This window comes from Oenanthe melanoleuca, chromosome 2 (genome assembly GCF_029582105.1).
Source record: "Oenanthe melanoleuca isolate GR-GAL-2019-014 chromosome 2, OMel1.0, whole genome shotgun sequence".
In the NCBI taxonomy this organism is placed as follows: Eukaryota; Metazoa; Chordata; class Aves; order Passeriformes; family Muscicapidae; genus Oenanthe; species Oenanthe melanoleuca.
This window is the reverse complement of record NC_079335.1, coordinates 140,707,102-140,726,150: the sequence shown is the minus strand read 5'-3', so window position 1 is coordinate 140,726,150 and position 19,049 is coordinate 140,707,102. Positions and strand designations below refer to the sequence as shown.

At 49.3% G+C, this 19,049-nt stretch overlaps 1 protein-coding gene across 1 annotated transcript; it reads right to left on the bottom strand.

Moving 5' to 3' along the window:
• Nucleotides 1-7,839: 7,839 nt before the first annotated feature.
• SHH (sonic hedgehog signaling molecule) lies at nucleotides 7,840-17,699 on the bottom strand. Its single transcript, XM_056485243.1, has 3 exons — nucleotides 16,979-17,699; nucleotides 12,026-12,287; nucleotides 7,840-8,588 (listed from the first exon to the last, which is right to left on the bottom strand). Exons 1-3 carry the CDS (start codon nucleotides 17,285-17,287, stop codon nucleotides 7,909-7,911), a joined length of 1,251 nt encoding a protein of 416 aa, XP_056341218.1. The 5' UTR covers nucleotides 17,288-17,699; the 3' UTR covers nucleotides 7,840-7,908.
• Between the last annotated feature and the right edge of the window lie 1,350 nt (nucleotides 17,700-19,049).

Below are 19,049 nucleotides of genomic sequence, written 5' to 3'. Positions count from 1 at the left end.
GAGCTCTGGGTTTGGGCTGCACTGGGCTAACCCAGCACAGAACAGAGAGAGAAGTGAATGCCTGGGCCCAGAGCCTGGTCACTCTGCAGAGCTAAGGGCAGTCTGTGTGCACCCCAGGAACACTGGATGAGACAGAGATGCTCCAAATGGAGCCTGGGACCTCGTGGGGAGTCTCTGTGAGCTCTTGGTGTCTCAACTCATTCATCAGTCCATAGAGATCCTGTCCAGCCAGACTCCTCCAGCCAGCAGGGATCTCCTCTCCATGGAGGTGCATGGAGACACAAACAGAAGCCAAAATAATTTCTCAGTCTTGGTCTTGCTAAAGCCTTGTGGGTCCTGCTTGTGATGTATGTGTGTCATGCACAGTTTAGCATCATGCAAAAAGCCAGCTGTCCTCTTTTCCAAAGGTGTTTAGAATGGACTAAAAAATCTGTCAGGAAGCATGCTTATTTTATGTATAAGGATGCCTAATACTGGCAGCTTGAGACATCTAAAAATTATTTTTTTTTGCCAATATATAAATTAAGAGGGCTTTCAAATAGTCTGGCTATTTTTCAGTAAAGGTTTTGGATAGCCCCTGCATTTCACCATGTGCCCACAGAGGAGATCCCTCAGAGCATCCCATGGGCAGTAGGTGATACCTGATGCACTCTGTTTCTCATCATGTTGACCCCATAGACTGGACAAGCATTATCAGAGATGTTTTTCTGCCCATCTCTGGAAAAGCCAGGCAGACAAAAAGCCACTTGCTCAAAATCAGAAGAAACCCCATGAAAGGGGCAAGGAACAAACCTGGTTCACTCAAAGCCCAGCATTGTTCTGGCAACTTGTTTGTCTGCAATAATTTTTTTTTTTACTGTTTTATCCTTCCCACAGCTATTTATAGTTCATAACCAGTGGTTAATATTTTCAAAGTAGCCAAGCATGTGGTCACCCACACAGAAGATGTAACTTATCCTGATGCACTGGTGAAGAAGTGTTGCCCATGATATTCAGGAATTTTCTGCAAGGATCAGTGGGGAGCTGTTGGCAGAGGGCAGGAAAGATGCCCTGCTGCCTTGGGAAGGAGCTCTTGCTGAGTCTGCTACACTCTGCAAGGCTCTGGGTGAGTTTGCAAAGCTGTTACCTTCTCCTGAAGATGCCCCATGCTGGATTTTCATGGATATATTTATTTTTTACTGAATTTAACCCTTTTTTTAAAAGTGCAGCTGAAAGTCCCTCAATACATGGGTTAAAACTTACTGCACTCTGGATCAAATACTGATATTTTGTGCCTCCTCCTGCACTGTTGTGCAGTGACAAAGTTCCTGGTGACTTAAGTGGGAGAGAGGCTGTGTCCTGGGAGACAAAACTTAATTGAGTGTAATACCACAGGGCACGTAAAGTAGGACAACACAGTCTGACCTCATTTTGCCCATACATAACCCTGCTGACATCAGTGGGAGCTGCACACATGCAGTCAGGGGGTGACATGTGCCCACTCTTGGCTGCTCTAGGGAATTCTGCCTTGCCTGCTAAATTCTATTATTTCATGATGCAATATGAGAGATGGATGCGCCAGGTAAAGCTGAGCAAACACAGCCCAGCTCCCTCCTGTTTGAAGTTGTGGAAAGGCTTCTTCTGACGCTGGTGGTTGTTGGATTGAGCCCACAGTACACAGTGATTCATAATAATTTTCCTCAATGAAAGCAACCAGGTTGGTTTGTTGTTATTTGTGGGATCACATATTCATTATTTGCAAATATTTGAATGGCAGTTGGACTTTCTGATGCCTGTGAACCCCGTAGCTTGCATTGGTGTTAGCACAAAATGGTTATTCACACAAACACTGTGCCAGACCAGACTTGTTTGGTACTGTACAGTTATTACACTCCTGATTCCAGAAAAACTCTGCTGAGTAGGAAGGGCATCATTTGGAAAAGCCAACAAAGCTTTCACCAAACCAGTGACTATTCCAAGGGAATTGTTCATGAGCAATCTTGAGACTAATATTTATTTGCATTCATCACTGTCTAATAATTAAAACCAATTCTTACAGCTGTAGGAAACAGAATGGGGCTGACTAAGAAGGAAGAGGTGAGCTGGGTGAGTGATGTTTCAGCTCTCTGCTCAGGGCAGGCTGCAGGAGCAGCAGCAGAGCTTGGCAGAGCTCTGAATGTCCCAGATTCTGAGCCTGGGATTTCTTAAAACTAAGCTTGTTTTAACTCTTTGGTCTCCTTCCTCACAGGATAAATGCAAGGAGAGTATCAAACTGTTAGCTTATGTAACAATACCAGCTGCTCAGAGGGATGGAGCCCCTCCATCCTTGCAGATAGGTGGGACCTGACAGAGGGTGGCCTCCAGCAGCTTGTTCTAAGTGGTCCCAGCATGGGCTGAGATGAGACCTGGGACCACCAGAGGCTGCTTACAGCCTAAACTGCTCAAAAAAAAAAAAAAAAAATCCCATTAAATACTTTAATGCTCCAAGCTAGCCAAAGCCTGATCTGTATCCTGCTTGTAAATAAGCTTCCTCCATGAGTGAGAGCCTAGGACAGGTCTGTGACAGTGTCTGTCTGTCATGAGACCAAGAGGAAATTGCTGTAATTGCACACAGATGTATCATCCACTCCCTTGCAGAGAATTCCATCAAAAGCCTCAAAACTTGGAATGATGCAGCATTCCCAAGTATGGTGAGCACATCCCCTTTCCAAGGCAGACATGCTGGTGTCCCAGAGGTCTGGTCCAGGCAAGCTTTGCCCCAGGGATGGGCTGAGGAAAAAGGGTCCCTGTGCCATTCCCAGAGTCCAGAGAGCTGGGCAGAGTGCATGGAGCACAGGGTGTTCTCAGAGCATCCCTGCCCCCCTGCCCCAGCCAGATGTGAGTTTGGTGGCCAAGGAGCCCCCCACAGCCACACAGAGCATCCCTCACCACCTCCCTCCTCGGTGATACAAACACACATTTGTTCACACCAAACTCAGCCAATCTAATATTTATTTCACATTTAGGTCACAGGACATCAAAACAAATATTTTTACCCCAAGCAGATTTTCTGGCCTTGTGGTTTCACTCCTGTTTTCAATAATATTTGTCCAGAGAAAGGTCTTGCTGTCACTTAAAAATGAGAGGAAAAGAAGTTATGTAGGGTCCTGTACTCAGCTTAAAGGTGCAATTGCCTGTGCACCCAAATCACCTCTGGATACCACTCTTGATTTCACTGGAACCAGGACAAGATTATTAAACTCCTATTTCCTGGATTTGTTCACTTCTTTTCATCCCTGAAAACCAAAATTATTTAAATACATAAGCCCAAACACCCCAAATGCAAAGCATTAAAAATTATATTTAACAATCTTGGCACAAACAGTGGCTGTGGGACTCCTATCAGATCTGAGACAACCCTGTTGCTTGTAAAGATGCATTTTTTAAAGATTATTTTTTTTTCATTTCAGCCTACATAGGCCAAGGATCATATTAACACCGCTCCTTTGAAAGCTCTGAAGGGCTCTGTACATGGAAAATTGACCTTTTTTCAGTTAAGTTTGAACTAGTTTTAAGGCAGAAACTGCTGAAGAGAGAATTTCAAAAGCTTAAAAATCTAGTGGTCCCTTATGGCTTGCAGTAATGAGTAAGATAAATGCTCTTTCTGGTTTCCTTCCCCTTGTAATTGAAATAGATGCTGTACTGGGGCTGCAAAACTGCTGCCCAATTATCACCCAACAAGGCTGATTTACATCTCCTGCTCAGCCTCAGCATGGTGTGAAATGCTCAGGAGGGCCAGTGTAAACATATTTATATCCTGGTGGGATGTGCTGAGCTCCTAATATCAGGATAATAATATTATATCTGTACACATATATGTGCATTTATCTGTCCAAAGATCCAGCTAGGCAAACTTTCCCACATGAGGGCACAAGGAGCTGCTGGCTGAGGCACAGCACAGCTCCTGGCTGGGAAACACCTGGTTTACCCCAGTGCTTGGCTTGCGTTTTCATTGCACTGTGGGTGAGATCCTCTTTTACTGGTGCATCCAAGCTTCCCTTTGGAGGGTTTAACTGGTGTCTGAGCACCAGGGCACTGCTTGAGCTGTTGGTCAAGTAAACACCAGCTAGTCCCAGTCTCATTAGGGTCATTTCTCATGCTGGCTTGGGTGGGGGAGCTGCTGGTGGGCTGCCCTTCAGGGCCCCTCTGCCTCCACAGAACCCTTCCAAATGAGTTGGCTTTGCAGAGCCATGAAATATTTCACAGGTAAATGACAGACTGTCTATGTGGCTGTAGGTGGGAGGAGGAGGAGGCTGTGGCCACCACATGAAGCCACTCTGGCACAATTCCTGGTGTGTTTGAACAGTCCAACACGAAATCCCTCAGGATCCCCACTCTGTGTTTCAGTGTCATCAGGTTAAAATCCTCAGAGAGTGTGCAATAGGAATGCCATCACATATCAGACATTTCAGGAAGTCTCTGTAATTTCTTTAATTGTTCAGACAACAGAGCACAAGGATAATAGCTTCAAGTACATTCTTATACATTATTTTGACAGTAATAGATATGTATTTAGTCATAAACTATTCTGTAGCCACCACTATGTGTACATTTTATACAAACTATTGCCATACTCTGACCCTGAAAATGGACAGTGACATCTCCTAGATGTTTTGCACAAGGTTATGACAGCACATCCTTCATACAAGAGCTGTAGCTGTGGGTTGGATCAGCCCATCCAAGGAAGCACTTCTACCACTCCACAGAGGGGTGATCCTGACGGGAGGTGCCGGAGGGAGAGGTGGAATTCAGACATGGTAGAGAAGACATGGAGCTGCTTGGAATAACTGTGATGGAGAACGTGGCACAGCGTTTGCTCAGTGAAACGGGCTGGTCCTGGTGTAAGAGCATCTCAGCTCCTCTCACACCACAAACTCTGAGCTCACCTCAGCTTTGGGTGAAGGTAAATGGGGCAATGTCTGGTGTGGTCCCATCCAGGCACGTGCCCTGCCCTGACACAAGTGTGGGCTCTGGTCTGATGGCTCTTTAACATCTCAGTTGTGATTTAGATTGAACCCCTCTGGCCAGTGGCTTTAAGATTAATCACTGACATCCCTAAACACCTCCACCACCCAATCTCTGGAGAAGGCACCTTCCAACATGGTCGTTTGAGTGTGGGGGCCTTAAAAAATGACAACCAGCTCTCAGAGCCAGGGTGAGAGAGCTCAGACACCCAGGCACTGCCGTACTAAGGCCAGACTCTTACAGCAGAGACTCATTTGTTCCACGATCCCATTCTCACATGCCCCAAATCATCTGGGTTTGCAGCCCTCAGCACACCCCAAAGACTGGGGGCTGGCAGAGTCCAAGCTGGGGTGGCAGCAGGTCCTCAGCACTCACCAGGCAGTCCAATTCCCCCGTGCTGCCTCTCGTTGGGTAGGCTGGAGCGTGGATTCCTCCTCTCCCGGCGCTGCAGCTGCTTTGGTCACTCTGAAGTCTCATCACCTTGGCCGTGTCCGAGCTTTGGAGGTTGGAAGTGGGGCTGGACTAGAGGTTGACAGGAAGGAGAGACCACATCCATCTGTCAGGGCTTGACACAGCAGTGCTCGTGCGTGGAGCTCAGCCACCAGCGCTCCAGAATCTCCCAGGATTTCGGCGTGGAAGAGCATGGTCTGCACTCTGGAGGTGGCCCCAGGCAGGGACATTCTGGGAGGCTGTGGAGCTGCCATCCATCCCAGCAGAGAACATGGCTGTGTCTCTGGAGCAAAAGGCCTGGTGGATCAACATCCTAGACTGGTGAGCAATGGAAACCAGAGAAAAGGTGAGAAGACATTCAAGGCAAGCTCCCGTCCGGCACGGTCCCGTCGCAGACGCGCACACACATGCACACACAATGTTTTGCAAAATTTTTAAAGGGGTCCTGGAAACCCTCCATGGAGGAGCAGAACCTCACTGATCAGCACCTGTCAAGGATGATCCCCTCGGGGTGGGTTGGGGCTGGGGCCAGGCAGGGGACTCAGTGCTGGCCCCACCACTCAGCTCCTAAAACATCTCCAGCACATTCACCCGTGGGTGGCTTGGGAGGGACTCCTGCCTTACAGCAAAGGACTGTCTCTCAGGATAAAGGAACAAATCTTTATCCTTTTGTTTGTTTTACAAAGGGTGTTTTGCTCTGCTCTCGGTGGCCCCAAGCCCTGTGCTGTCACTCAAAGTGGCCAGTTGAAATCTGGTGGCCACCTCCTTCTTCCAGCACCAGCCACGTGAATCCCTCTGACTCACCAAAGTCAATGTCTCTCCCTCAGATTTCATCTTCTGGGCACCCAAATTGAAGCCCACTGAAATCCTGGTGTTGCCACAAGGTGAAGGCAGCTGCCTGCTTCAAAGGGAAAACTTAATTTAGCATCCTCAGAAATCAATTTTAAGAGCCATCCACAGTCTCTAGACCAGAGTGGGAAGTGGACATGGAGCCGGGGCTGGAGCTGGAAGAGGAGCATCACCTGGGCAGGGATGGGGAGCCAGGGCTCTGCCAAAGGGAAACCCTCCTGCTGGTCACTTGTGCAAATGAGTGAGGTTCTACTGTCAGTACAAGAGATTCCAGGTTATGCACAGATGTGATGGATTCGTTTCCTTAATTAAAGTACCAAAAATAAATGTTATAAGCAACACATCTAAATAAAATCACGGGCACTCATTTAGGCATCATGTTTCCTAAACCAATAAGCAAAAAGGAAAAAAAAATAAATGGGATGAACCAGGAACTCTTAGTTATTATATACTAACCAAACTGTGCATGGCACATTTTATTTCTATAAAACTATTAAAACTATTACAAAATATTCAAAAATACATTTTAGTAAATTTACAGCAGTTATTTCTCAATTTATTAATGCAAAACATCCTTTTCCCCCCTCTGTACAAACTACCATCTCCATCGTCACAGAATTGCCGCCATGTGCGCTTTTTAAAAAATATTATTTTCTAATAAACTTTTTCTGAAGTTAAAAATAACAAAGTTTCTTACGATTTTTGCAAATAAAAAGTTTGTGTAACAGTCTTGACTTCCATGAACGTGGCCAAATGATGTTTTTACAAAGCAAAACATGGAAAACAATACAGGAAATGATGTTACATTTGAAACTATTTAAATTAAAATAATATATTCTCATATTTTACACTATTTCAAAAAACGAAATGTGATTCAGTTAAGTATTGATCTCTCAAAAAAATCTAATTTACAATTCTGTGTATAAAAATATAATTTACGGACCCCCATGAAGTTTGTCTTTTTTTGTGTGTGTTTGTTTGTTTGTTTGCTTGCTTGTTATTTAGACTTGCTGAAATGAAGGAGCAATGTAATGGAGAGATGGGAAAGTACAGAATTTTGCTTTCTGAAAGTCAGGACACACGTGACATGTAGAAAAATAGACTCTGCGCAGTTTTGCTTGGCCTCACAAAATAATTTTTTCCCCTGTGAGTACAGTTCACATGATAATAAATTATCAAAGAAACTATTTAAGGCTCTTGAAGGTCCGGTTCATATCATTTAAAACATCTATTCAAAATACCAAAGAAATAAATATCCAGGAGAGAAGGAAAAAAAAAAAAAAAACAACAAAACAAAACAAACAACAAACAAAACAAAAGAACAAATAAAAATATATATATATTTATAAACTAAACAGAACAGAACTTCCAGGGGTCTTTGTTTCCCTTTAAGTCTACTTTGGACTGTCCTACTTAATTATTATTATTTTATTATTATTATTTTTTAAGTCTTAATCCGTGCTCTCTTTTAAAAATATGTAATTTTTTTTCTTCTTTATGGTATCTTTTTCCTTTTTTTTTTTTTTTTTTTTTTTTTTTTTTTTTTTCCTATTTTTTCCTCCTTTCTCTCTCTCTCTCTCTCTCTGCCGTGCGTGTCTCTGCCGGAGCCGGCGCTGGCAGCGTCCCTCAGCTGGCGGCGGCCGCCACGCCGAGCGGGTGCAGCGCGTCGCTGTGCAGCAGCCAGCTGCCGATGCGGTAGAGCAGCCGCGGGTACCAGTGGATGCCGGGGGCGGGCGGCTCGGCGGGCGGCGCGGGGCGCAGCGCGGCCAGCACGGCCTGCAGCAGGCGGAACGGCGCGAAGGCGCGGTGCGCCCAGCCGTGCTCCTCCACCACGGCGTAGCACGACGCCAGCACGCGGTCGATGAGGATGGTGCCCTGCGCCGTCAGCGGCGCGTAGGCGCCCGACGCCTCCTCCCGCAGCGACACGCGGTGCACGGCCGCGGGCAGCAGCCGCCCGCCCTCGCCCAGCACGAAGATGCGCTGGCCGGGCCGCACGCGGCTGGCGAACTGCGCCCGCCCGCCCGCCTGCGACTGGTTGTGCGGCGCCACGAACACCAGGTGCGCGGCCGTCAGCAGCAGCCGCGCCCGCGGCTGCCGCGTCTCGATGGCGTAGAAGAGCTTCTGCGAGCCGTCCTCGCGGTCCAGGAAGGTGAGGAAGTCGCTGTAGAGCAGATGGCCCTCGGTGTCGGCCACCAGCACCCTGTCTCCGGGCCGCAGGTCCTTCACCAGCTTGGTCCCGCCTTTCTCCAGGTGCACCGTGGCCGAGCCAGGGAAGCAGCCTCCAGACTTGGCCGCCACGGAGTTTTCTGTGCGAGGAGAGAGGCACAGCAGGGTTAGAGGAGGTGTGTGCTGGGTTGGTTCATGGGGACGTGCAGGAACTCATCGCTTCACCAGCCACCCCAACCCACCAAGAAAGTGCAGGACACAGCCAGACTCCCCTCTGAAATTCCCCACACTCATCTATGAACACACCCCACTTGCACTCCGTGGGTCAAGAGAGAATCCCCTTCCTGCCAGATTTGAGCCAGTGCAAAATCTCCTCTGGGTTAGGAGTTACAAAAGGGATTTGTCTCATAAAGGAAATGAGCAAAAACATTTCCACAGAGAAAACTGTTCCAGAACAAAATCTATTCTGGAAGGACTTCTCATCTGACTACTGTTTACCCTGCTCTGACACCTGATGCCAGATAATTTGCAGGCTCCCAAAGCCAAGTGGTTTTGCTGGCATAAAATTTCTTATCTAAGCAAGTGCCTGTGCTATCAATATTTGGGATCCCCACTCAGCTCTCACTCAAGGAGTGCATGTAGGGCAGCAAACAGCAGAGAACAGGAGGAGACTTTGCCCCAAGGTGCACACAGATTTTGCTCCTGCAAAGCAACAACCCAAATTTCCCAAATTCCCCTCCATTGTGCTGCACAAGCCCCCATGCAGCCTCCAGCCTTCCTGCTCAGCATGGTGGCTACTGGGGCACATCCCATCCTCACAGCACCCCTGCCTGGCATCTCCAGCACTCTGCTTCAATCCTCTTTCAAAAAAGAATAAAACCTGTCTCTCTCTCTCCTAGAAGAAGGATGCTCTTCCCTGTCTCAGAGCGTGTGGTCCCAGAGCAGCCCAACACCTGTACCAGGCCCAAGCAAATGCCTCCTCCACCTCCTCCAGCTCTTGGGAGTTACTAAGAGTTTAGAGCAGCTGTTGCTGCTTTCCAGTGCTACTGAGAGGAGCAATCTCAGACTTAAATAAAGAAAAAGTAGCAATGAGACTCTGTCTCCCTTGCAAATCACTTTTTGGAAGCTCAGCCACCTGTAAGGCCGTGGGAAAACAAGTCTGCTATGTTCCAGGCTGACCTCTGTCTTACCAGAGGAGTTTGCAGGGTTCCTAACCACTTTGGTTTTTTTAATATTGGGTAATACCCCATAGTATGTATGTTATGGTAGCAAGTGTCTTTGCTACAGCTGTTGAGATTCCCCATCCCTCCCTCGATTTTCCCTGCTTTCTCCCAGATACTCCCTATACCAGTTAAGAGACCTGGTGATTTAGCTCTTAAAGATAGACAGACTTTATATTTTGCCTCTGTGGCTGTTACTGAAATCCCTATGATTTAAACAAATCCTTGGAGTGTTTCCTAATGACTTTCTCAGGAAGGAAAGGAAGGGTGAAAATTAGACGGTTATTGATTTGCTAATGACTATCGCTCCTCCTTCAGAAATGAAGCAGCAAGATCTCCAAGGCCTCCCTCTTCAGGGAGGACATGGCAACAAACAAGCTATGTGCTTTATGTGGAGGCCTCTGCTAGCAAACTACACCTTCCTACAAGCTGGCAGTAAAGGTCTGGCTAGAGCTTTGTTTGCATATTCAGGGACTTGATGAATAGATGTAGTAGTGTAGCAGCTCTACAAACATGCCAGTGAATTGGCAGAGGTGTGAAAATCTGCTCCTTTGAGCAGTGCTTGTTTGGGTTCTCTAATTAAAATCCAATAAAGGATCAGCATTGTCATTCTGATTCATGTAATAAATGCAGACACTCTTGGAAGAGAGGACACTTCCATTTTTTTCCCAGCTTCTTCCCCCCCTTTTCTCCCCCTCCCTATTTGTTCAGGTGCAGAAACCCTATGTGCCAATTCACACACATACTCTCCAAAAAACCCAGGACCTTCCAAGCACTATTTGCACAGCAGAGCCACTTTTCCAAGGCACTCAAGATCTGTATTTGAATTTTAAATGTAGAAGCTTGCTCTAAATACTTGCTGTAGCGCATTATCAATGTCCCTTTTACCACCCCTGCCTCTCCCTCCTCTGTTCTGGTGACAATAATTCAGGCCTTGGGGGAACTCTTCTTTGCATTCCAGTCTCCTGGATCATACTTTTTGCAAACAGAGATCTAGATAAAGAATCTTCCTGCTGGCATTATGGGATTTAATCTTCTCATGAGATGCTCTGTCATGAAATGAGGTTTGGACAATTTAAGATCAGGCTGAGAGAGTGGAATTCAAGGCTGCTCCCTCCAGCCTGCCTCGTACAGTCACACGACCCTGCCTGACACCCTCCAAATGTTGTCCCCAAGTCCTTGTGTGCCGAATCTCAATGAGCAGCTTGGAGTGGCTCCTCTCCTTTGGACACCCTGGGCTGGATTAGGAGGTGCTCCTGGCTAAGGTCAGAGCGCACCACAATCGGACACCTTGTGCTGCAAAGCCCATCTTGGCTATTGAAAGGGCTGCTTCGGGTCTCCACACAGCTGACAGTTTTGCAGGGCCCCCTTTCGCCTAGAAAGGACCCAGGAGCTGAACAAAAGCAGTAGCAGGCTCTCAGGACAAAGCCCACATGGGCCAGGAGAGTTGCTCAGCCCCAGGGGAGCCCCGGGCTGCATCTGGGGGACATTAAACCCCTCCTGCAGGTGGGCACGGCGGGGCCGGGCTGGTTTCCCTGCCGTGGGGCTGCTGGCTTCCAAGCAAACAGCTATATTTAAAGAAAACCCATTATTTTCTTTTGCAACCAAGTGTTTCCTGACACTTCCAGCAGGTTGCTGGGCTAGAGTGTGCTCTTAAAAAGAGCTTTAGATGTCATACAGCTGGATGGAGGGAGGCGGTGGAGCTGGGGGAGCTGTCTCGTTAACAGATTTGCTTCTCCAAAAAACCTGTCAAGCGTCAAGAAAAGGAACTCTGCCAGTCGGGGATTTCTTGCGAGCTGTTCCCGGGTTGAGACAGCGTGTGGCGTTGTAAGCACAGGGGAGGGGAGGAAAAAAAATTACGTGTATGTGTATCCCTATCTGGGAATTTCCTAGCGGCTACCGCTGAAGGAGGCTGTGGACCACGTTAGTTATTTATTTTCCTGGCCGGCTCCCACTCGGAGATTAGCGCTCGCTTGTAGGGCGTGCAGCCAGCGGGGCGGCTGGAGACGGCCGCGAGTGTTTGTGTTGAACGCGCTCCTTGGGTGGGGAGAGCATCAGACCCCACGGGGGGAGGCCGAGGGCGTGTGGCTGCGACGCAGCTCTCGTGGGAAGGCTGGCCGAGCAAATCACCCAAATAAAAGTGCTGTGAAAAACTGCTGCAGCTGGCTGGGCTTTTTAATTAATTTTTTTTTTTCTTCTCCCTCACTCTTTCCTCTCCCCCATCTCTGCTCCGGCGGGGTCGCCGGCTGAGCCTCGGGGCCCTGCTCCTATCCCTGGGACCCTGCAGGGACCCTGCCCGGCGGCTCTCGGGGGTGTCTCCCAGCTGGACACGTCCCTGGGCAGGCTGCCCGCCTTACCTGCTTTGACGGAGCAGTGGATGTGCGCCTTGGACTCGTAGTAGACCCAGTCGAAGCCAGCCTCGACGGCCAGGCGGGCCAGCATGCCGTACTTGCTGCGGTCCCGGTCCGAGGTGGTGATGTCCACGGCGCGGCCCTCGTAGTGCAGGGACTCCTCGGAGTGGTGCCCGTCCTCGTCCCAGCCCTCGGTTACCCGCAGCTTCACCCCGGGCCACTGGTTCATCACCGAGATCGCCAGAGCGTTCAGCTTGTCCTTGCAGCGCTGCGGGGATGCGGGCAGACAGGGAAGGGTCATTGTGGGGGCTCTGCAGCCAGGGGAACATCCCCCCATCGCTATCTGTACCCCTGGGCCGCATCCTGCTCTCCCTCTCCCAGAGAGGCGGCATTCCTGCCCTCCCCCCAAACGCGCCCCGGGGTGGGCTCAGCATCTTCTTCCCCGCTGCCAGGGAGGGACGGGGGGCAGGTGAGGAGGAGAAGGAGAGTGAAAGCTGGGGACACGGGATGAACAGAGGGTGAAACACCACACAGACCAACAGGGACGGACCTTTCCCATTCCCTGTCACCTGCTGCGGGGTCGGGGGTGCCCCCTCCGCCGCACCGCCGGCGCTGGGGTGTGAGCATGGCGATTCAAAGCCACCTGCACGGAGCAAATTCCTGCCTCTAAGTGCCCTGTCCCTTCCCGAGAGCAAAGTTTCTGCCCAGAATAAACACTCGCCATGTATCTCGGAGTCACGGATTCCCCCCCGGAATGTCTCTGCGGGTCTTTTCAGCTTAATTCTGTGTTGAAAAGGGTATCAATACATGTTAACAGCCTTTATGTGCTGGAGGGAGGGGTGTTTTTTTTCTTCTTTCCCTTCGCCCATCACTCATTAGAGACCTCAAAGCTGCATGGGCTGGGAGCATTCACTCTGCTTCAAACATACATCGGCGCTCGCCTACAAAGCCGAGCAAATCCATACAATAATATAGCTCTTAGTGGGAAGATGAAAAGCAAGGGAGGGCCAAGGAGGGAAGTTAAGCGGAGCAGGGATGCTATGCAAGCTAGGAGCCCCTTTGTGTGGAGTGAGACCCTTCCAACTCCGTGGAGAAAGTACTGCGGGGTTTTTCATTGACCCCCCAGAACCACCAGCCTTCCCTGGGCTGAGCTGGGCCCAGCAGCACCGGGAGCACGTAGGGACCGAGTAATGAGGGGCACAGGATGGGGGAAAGTGAAGAAAAGATGTGAGCTGAAACCCTGAAAGTTTAGGGGAGATTCTCATCTTAGCCGAGCAGAGAATAGACACAGTGGCAACAGGAGAAAAAGGACTCTCGGCCCGGCAGAAACAGGAAATCAGCACCTAAAGCATTGAAAAGCGCTTGGCTAAAGGTACAGAGTTAGAAACACACACGTTGCCAGCTTTCTTCCTCCTTTTTGAGAGGAAAACAACTCGTGGATATACCCGACGTTGTTCTCGGGATGCAAACACCGATGTGGCTGTGAGCCACGGCGGGATGCAGTAAGCTGCTCTTCCCACACTTTTGCTGGCCTGACTGGTATGCTTGGCCTTCTGCAGGGCCATTCTCCCCAGTGTGCTCACTGCACAGCCAATAAAGACCACAAAGTCCCCCTTTCACAGCTCCCGGGGAGGCAAAGCCCCTCCACTACCGACGGCGCTACTTTTAGGTACGTGACAAGGTTGCTTAGCAAGGAAGTTCCCGTGTGTCCACACCAACAGCCATAAAAGTGATTCCAGCAACACACAGGTACCCGAGAGATATAAAACACAGCCGTGAGCTCACTTTGGACTCTCCGGCCTACCGTTTTATTGGACAGAGACGGCTGTTTGGGTTTCGGCACCGTTCCCGGCAGCAAAGTGCAGCAGCACAAGGAAGTTGAGTTTGATTTATTTCATTTTTTTCCCCTCTCTCCCTCTCATACCTGAGCGGATAAATACGCTCCTTCACTGATTTACAGAGGGAAGGGGGGGAAGGATCAAACGTCTCAGCTGCTGCTAAGGGACAGCACTGCTCGACACGGCGATGCCTTGCCCCGCACGGGAGGAGTGCTGCGGGCAGCGCCGAGGGGCTCCGGCCCTCCGGCCCTGCCGGCACTTCTCCCCGGCTCCAGGCGGAATAAAGAAGAGGAAACGGCCTCCTAAAGGACTTTTCTCCCTTTTATACTGCCTGAGCTGGATTGTCAGAGTCAAAAGCCGTGAAGCCCAGACTATTTATTAATTCATCGGGTCGTGTGCCACAAATCAAGCCCAATTCTGTTCAGCCACCGTGAAGCTCAGCAGGGCTGCCTCCACTAACGCTTTGTGTGGAGGCAAAGTTGTTCAACAAGCCCTCTCCTGCCAGCTCCTAATCTCTTCACAAATGAATTGCTTGAAGGAAACACTTAACAGGTACCTGTCAGTGTAAACAACCTGGTGGGCTTCCTAAATGCCAAGTTGATCTCTAAATTCCTCACATCACGCACCGGTTGTGTGCCTGCATTACACGAGATTGCTATTTTATTTCATACAAATTCCAGCTTTATCATACTGACCTGGCCTCCTTATCTCTCTCCCGAATCCAGCCAATGGCCGGGGTGGGGGGGAGGAAAGGGAGGAAGGGGGGAGCCCTTAGCAAACTGCTGGTGTCACCTGCAAAGTTGAGAACCTGACTTACCTACCTCTGTTTGCGTTCCTATCCCCCCACCACCACCCCCTCTGGAGTTAATATTAACTAGCGGCTAATGCATTCGGCAACCACTCTGCAAGTTTAACGATTCTGTCCATGAAAGATCTCTCCATGGTTGAAGGGCTCCCGAAGCCGGCGTTTAAAGGCTGGGATTTAACGGGAGGCTGCTGGCCGAGGGAGAGAGGGAAGGAGAGGGCAGCAAGGCGGGAGGCCAGCGGCAGGACCGCACCCCGGCTCTGCGAGAGCCCGGCCGTGCCCGGGGAGCGGGGAGCGGGGAGCGAGGGCAGCCAGCCCGCTCGCCGCCCGGCCCCGCTCCGCTCCCCGCTCCTGCCCGGCCCAGGGCTGCCGGAGCCCCGCACGCTCCCCGACCTCGCTCCCCGACCGCTCTACCCTCTTTGCCGCCGGGTACCCGGCCCTGCGGCCTCCCCGGCCCCGCCGCTCTCAGCCCACCTCCCCCCTTTGTGTCTAAGGCACGGGAACAAGCACTGAAGGAGAGAGGGGGCGGGTGGGGGGGGAAAGTATTTGTTTTCGTTTCGTTCGTCTGAGGGAAGTTGACAGAAGGTCAGGAGTTCAGACGCTGCCAGCTAATGCAGCGGGAGCGGCCAGCCGCGTAGCCGGCGCGGCGTGCCCCGGGAGAGCCGCGGGGCCGGGGTCAGCCCGCAGCCCGCACCCCGCAGCCCGGCGCTCCCGAGCGCGCCCGGCTCCCCCCGCCCCGCCGCCCGCTCCGCCCCGCTCCGCTCCGCTCCGCAGCCGCGCACGGAGCGATGCGCCCAGCCCCGCCGGGAGCCCGTCTCCCGCGGAGCCGCCGCCGCCGCCGGGCTGCGGAGGGAAGGGTGAAACCCGAGCCGCCGCGATCGATACGCGAGGGGAGTAAGTGGAGCTGAAAATGTGAGAGAGATGCGGCTCCGGAGGCAGCGGCGGGGGCGGAGGAGCGCGGAGGGGCCGCGCCCGAGCGGGGACCGGCTCCCGCTCCGCTCCGCTCCCCTGCGCGGGGCGGCGGCGGCGGCGGGCGGAGGCGCCGCCGCGCTCCGAGGTGCGCTGCGATTTAAGGTGGTCGGGAGGAGATGCTGGCGGCCGCCGGTCCCTCGCCCCGGGAGACCCGGCAACGTGCGGAAAATCAGGCCGAGGAACGGGGAGAGTTTGGGAAATTCCACCCCCCACCCCCCCTTCCCCGCGTCCACTCCCCGCCTAGGCGAGTCCTGCCCTAGCACTGAAGGTGGGGCTTAAATGTATTAATATTAAAAAAGCGCTGTTGACCTATATTTGGAGGAAACCCATTTCCAGTGTCTAGATTGCATGTAGTTTCTGAAACTCCGGGATTGACAGAGCAATTGACTTCACTGAGCTCTCTGTTGAGCATGAATTATAATTACGAGGTGACTCTCGGAGCGGTTCTCTCTCTCGCTTTCTCTCTCATTTATCTTTTTTCTCTTTCTTTCTTTCTTTCTTTTTTTTTTTTTTAACATAAAATGGTTCCGCAATCCGATTTCACCCGAAATACAATATTTACCCAGTTGTAAACCTTGTGCCATCAGATTTTTTAAAACAGAAGGTGATGCAATGCCGATAAGTTGCAAGTCCCTCCCCTATGGAAGTACCAGAGTATTGGCGGCGAGCATCCTTAAAGAAATATCAATATATTTACGCTCTGATGGGCACAATTGCAAATGATGGTATTGCAATACGAGCTATATAATACGGAATCAGATGAGGAATGGTCGATCCGGCTTCAGCTGCCTTTTGTGAGTGCACGACTGCATGCCTACTAAATTTAGAATATGCTCGCGAGGAGAACAATAATAATAATGAAGGTTAAAATGAAATGAAAAGGAAAGAAAGAGAAAATAAATAAAATATATATATATAAAATCAAGTCAGCAGGCGCAGCAACCGCGGACTACGTTTGCAATAATGAGTGGGTGGCCTGGCGGTCACTATACACTTGGGGTCCTCTGAGCTGTATGCAATTCGTTTGATCAAAGTGCATCCTTGGGGACGAATGCAAACAGCAATCTCTAACCAAGTTACAGGGAACGCCATGGCACGGTAATGACTGTAAGTATCACACAGATTCCCCCACCAAATATCCAAATAGCTCCAGCTCCAGCCCCTGCTAACTTGGCTGGATAGATGGTATTTACATTCAATGGGGAAACTAGTCGAGTTTGGAGGGGCGGGGGGAGGAGGGGGAGAGGGAAAGGGGGGGCTTTCAAAAATACTAAGACAGATGCGTCCTTTAGGATTGCTCAGAGAGGTTAACAAACACAAATACAGGTATCTCTGTGGCTCTACCTGAGTCATCAGTCTGTCAGCTCCCGTGTTCTCTTCATCCTTAAAAATAATGTCAGGGTTGTAATTTGGGGTTAGTTCTTTAAATCTCTCGGAGTTTCTTGTGATCTTCCCTTCATATCTTCCACTGGCCCCTAGGGTCTTCTCTGCCACATTGGGAATAAACTGCTTATAGGCTAAAGGGGTCAGCTTTTTGGGGTGTCTCCTTTTTCCAATGCCCCTGCCTGGTCCACAAGTCAGCCCAGAGGAGACTAAAAGAGCGCAGATGAAGCCCACCAAGAGAATTCTTGTCAACAGCAGCATTTCGTCCATTGAATCCAATTACTTCAAAGCTCTCTGTGCCTATCCCTGGCTGTCTCTCTAGAGCTCTCTCTCCTCCTATGTCCTTGTCTGCTTTCTGAATCGTATACTATCCACCGATCCCTAGCAAGACAGGTGCTGGAATGGCAGGCTTTACGTCGCTGATAACGGAACACATCGGAGTTTGGTCGGGAGACAGCAATCGAGAGACAAAAAAAGGGTCTGATTTTAATGGTAGCAAAGCAAGACGCTTGTGAGAGGAGTCTGCCTTTAGTTCTATATTATAGCTGCCAGGGCCGAGAGCTGATTGGCCAAGGCGAGACAAGCTTGTCTTCTGATGTTTTAACCCTCAAAAAGGCAACAAATTCTTGAAAGATTTTTTTTTCCTTTTACCTGAAGGGCTTGGAGCTGAGAGGGGTGGAGATCGCGCTTTCTTGGGATAACATCAATTACACGCTTTTTTTTTTTCTTTTTCTTTTTCTTTTTTTTTTTTTCCTCTTTCTTTCTTTTTTTTTTTTTTTTTTTTTTTTTTTTTTCTTTTCTTTCTTTTTATTTTTTATTTTTTTTCCCCCAAAAACTTTCTTGGCAGAATGGTACATTTGACAGCAAGGGGAACAGATGCCTCTCTGAAAGAAAGGAAAACATTAATATTAGCAGGCTGCTTCAGTGCAAATCAAGTTTCTTAGGGCAGTTGTGGTTAAATAAAATGCCGAATTATCGGGGAGCCGTGCAAATAGGAACATACTTGGGTAATATTAACGCCCCGGGGGGGAATAATGCCATTTCAGAGCGCACCCACCTAAATGGCTTTGTAACAGGTTTCTTGCCCCTGAAAAGGGAGATTGCTCTCCCTCCCAAAGACATACATTTTTAAACACACTCGCCTTTTAGCTGATAAATGACTACGTTAATAGCAGAAACAGGTCTGATGCGAAGCGGCAGTTAAATGAAGTTAGTGTGTGTCTGACTTGTGTATCACACAACTGCAATGTGGCGCTTTTTTTTTTTTTTAATAAAATCAGGACTATCACCCAGTTTAAAATAACATTATATCTTCGGAAGTGCATAAATAGTCAACTGATTAAAAATAGATGGTCTCCTGAGCACGCTGGGGCTATATTCTTTGTTTCTTTGGTCAAAGTCGGAGAGGAGCGTTTTAGACTCTTACACCTCCTTGCGGGGTGTCATTAAGTTTTTAAGAAAAGCGTAGTGTTGAAAGCATCCGCAAACACAATTAACAGAGATCGATCCAAGCAAAGTGAATGGAAAGGGGATAAGTTTAATGTTAAATTAATTGTTATCTCATGCAGCGTGGCAAGTGATGTCTTTATCCCGATCTCCAAAAGCTACTAATCAGACAAAGGTGTTGAGAGACGAGCAAAATTGCAGAGATGAGGCTGATAGAGCAGGTTAGACAGAACAGCAGAGTCCCATATGAACAAACACTTCTCTGCCTGCAAAGTGCTCGTTTGCTTTTGCTCCTAATAAAATACAATTTGTCCTAGGATCTAGAAACTTTTTAGAATTTTTTAGGAGTTCTTAAAAATTCCAGGATGGTGTGCTGAAGTAATTCAAAGTCCACTTTCTCAGAAAAACAAAACACATCCGAAAAATAAACTTTATTTAAGTTGTGGGGTTTTAAAAAGAAAAAGAAAATGAAGAAAAAGAAATAAAAAGAGCTCTTTGGGGTGAACAATTATATGGAAGTTTTCCGGTCTGTGACATTGAGCTGAGTAGTAATCAACTTAAACCTTGAAAATGGATTTTTAAAATC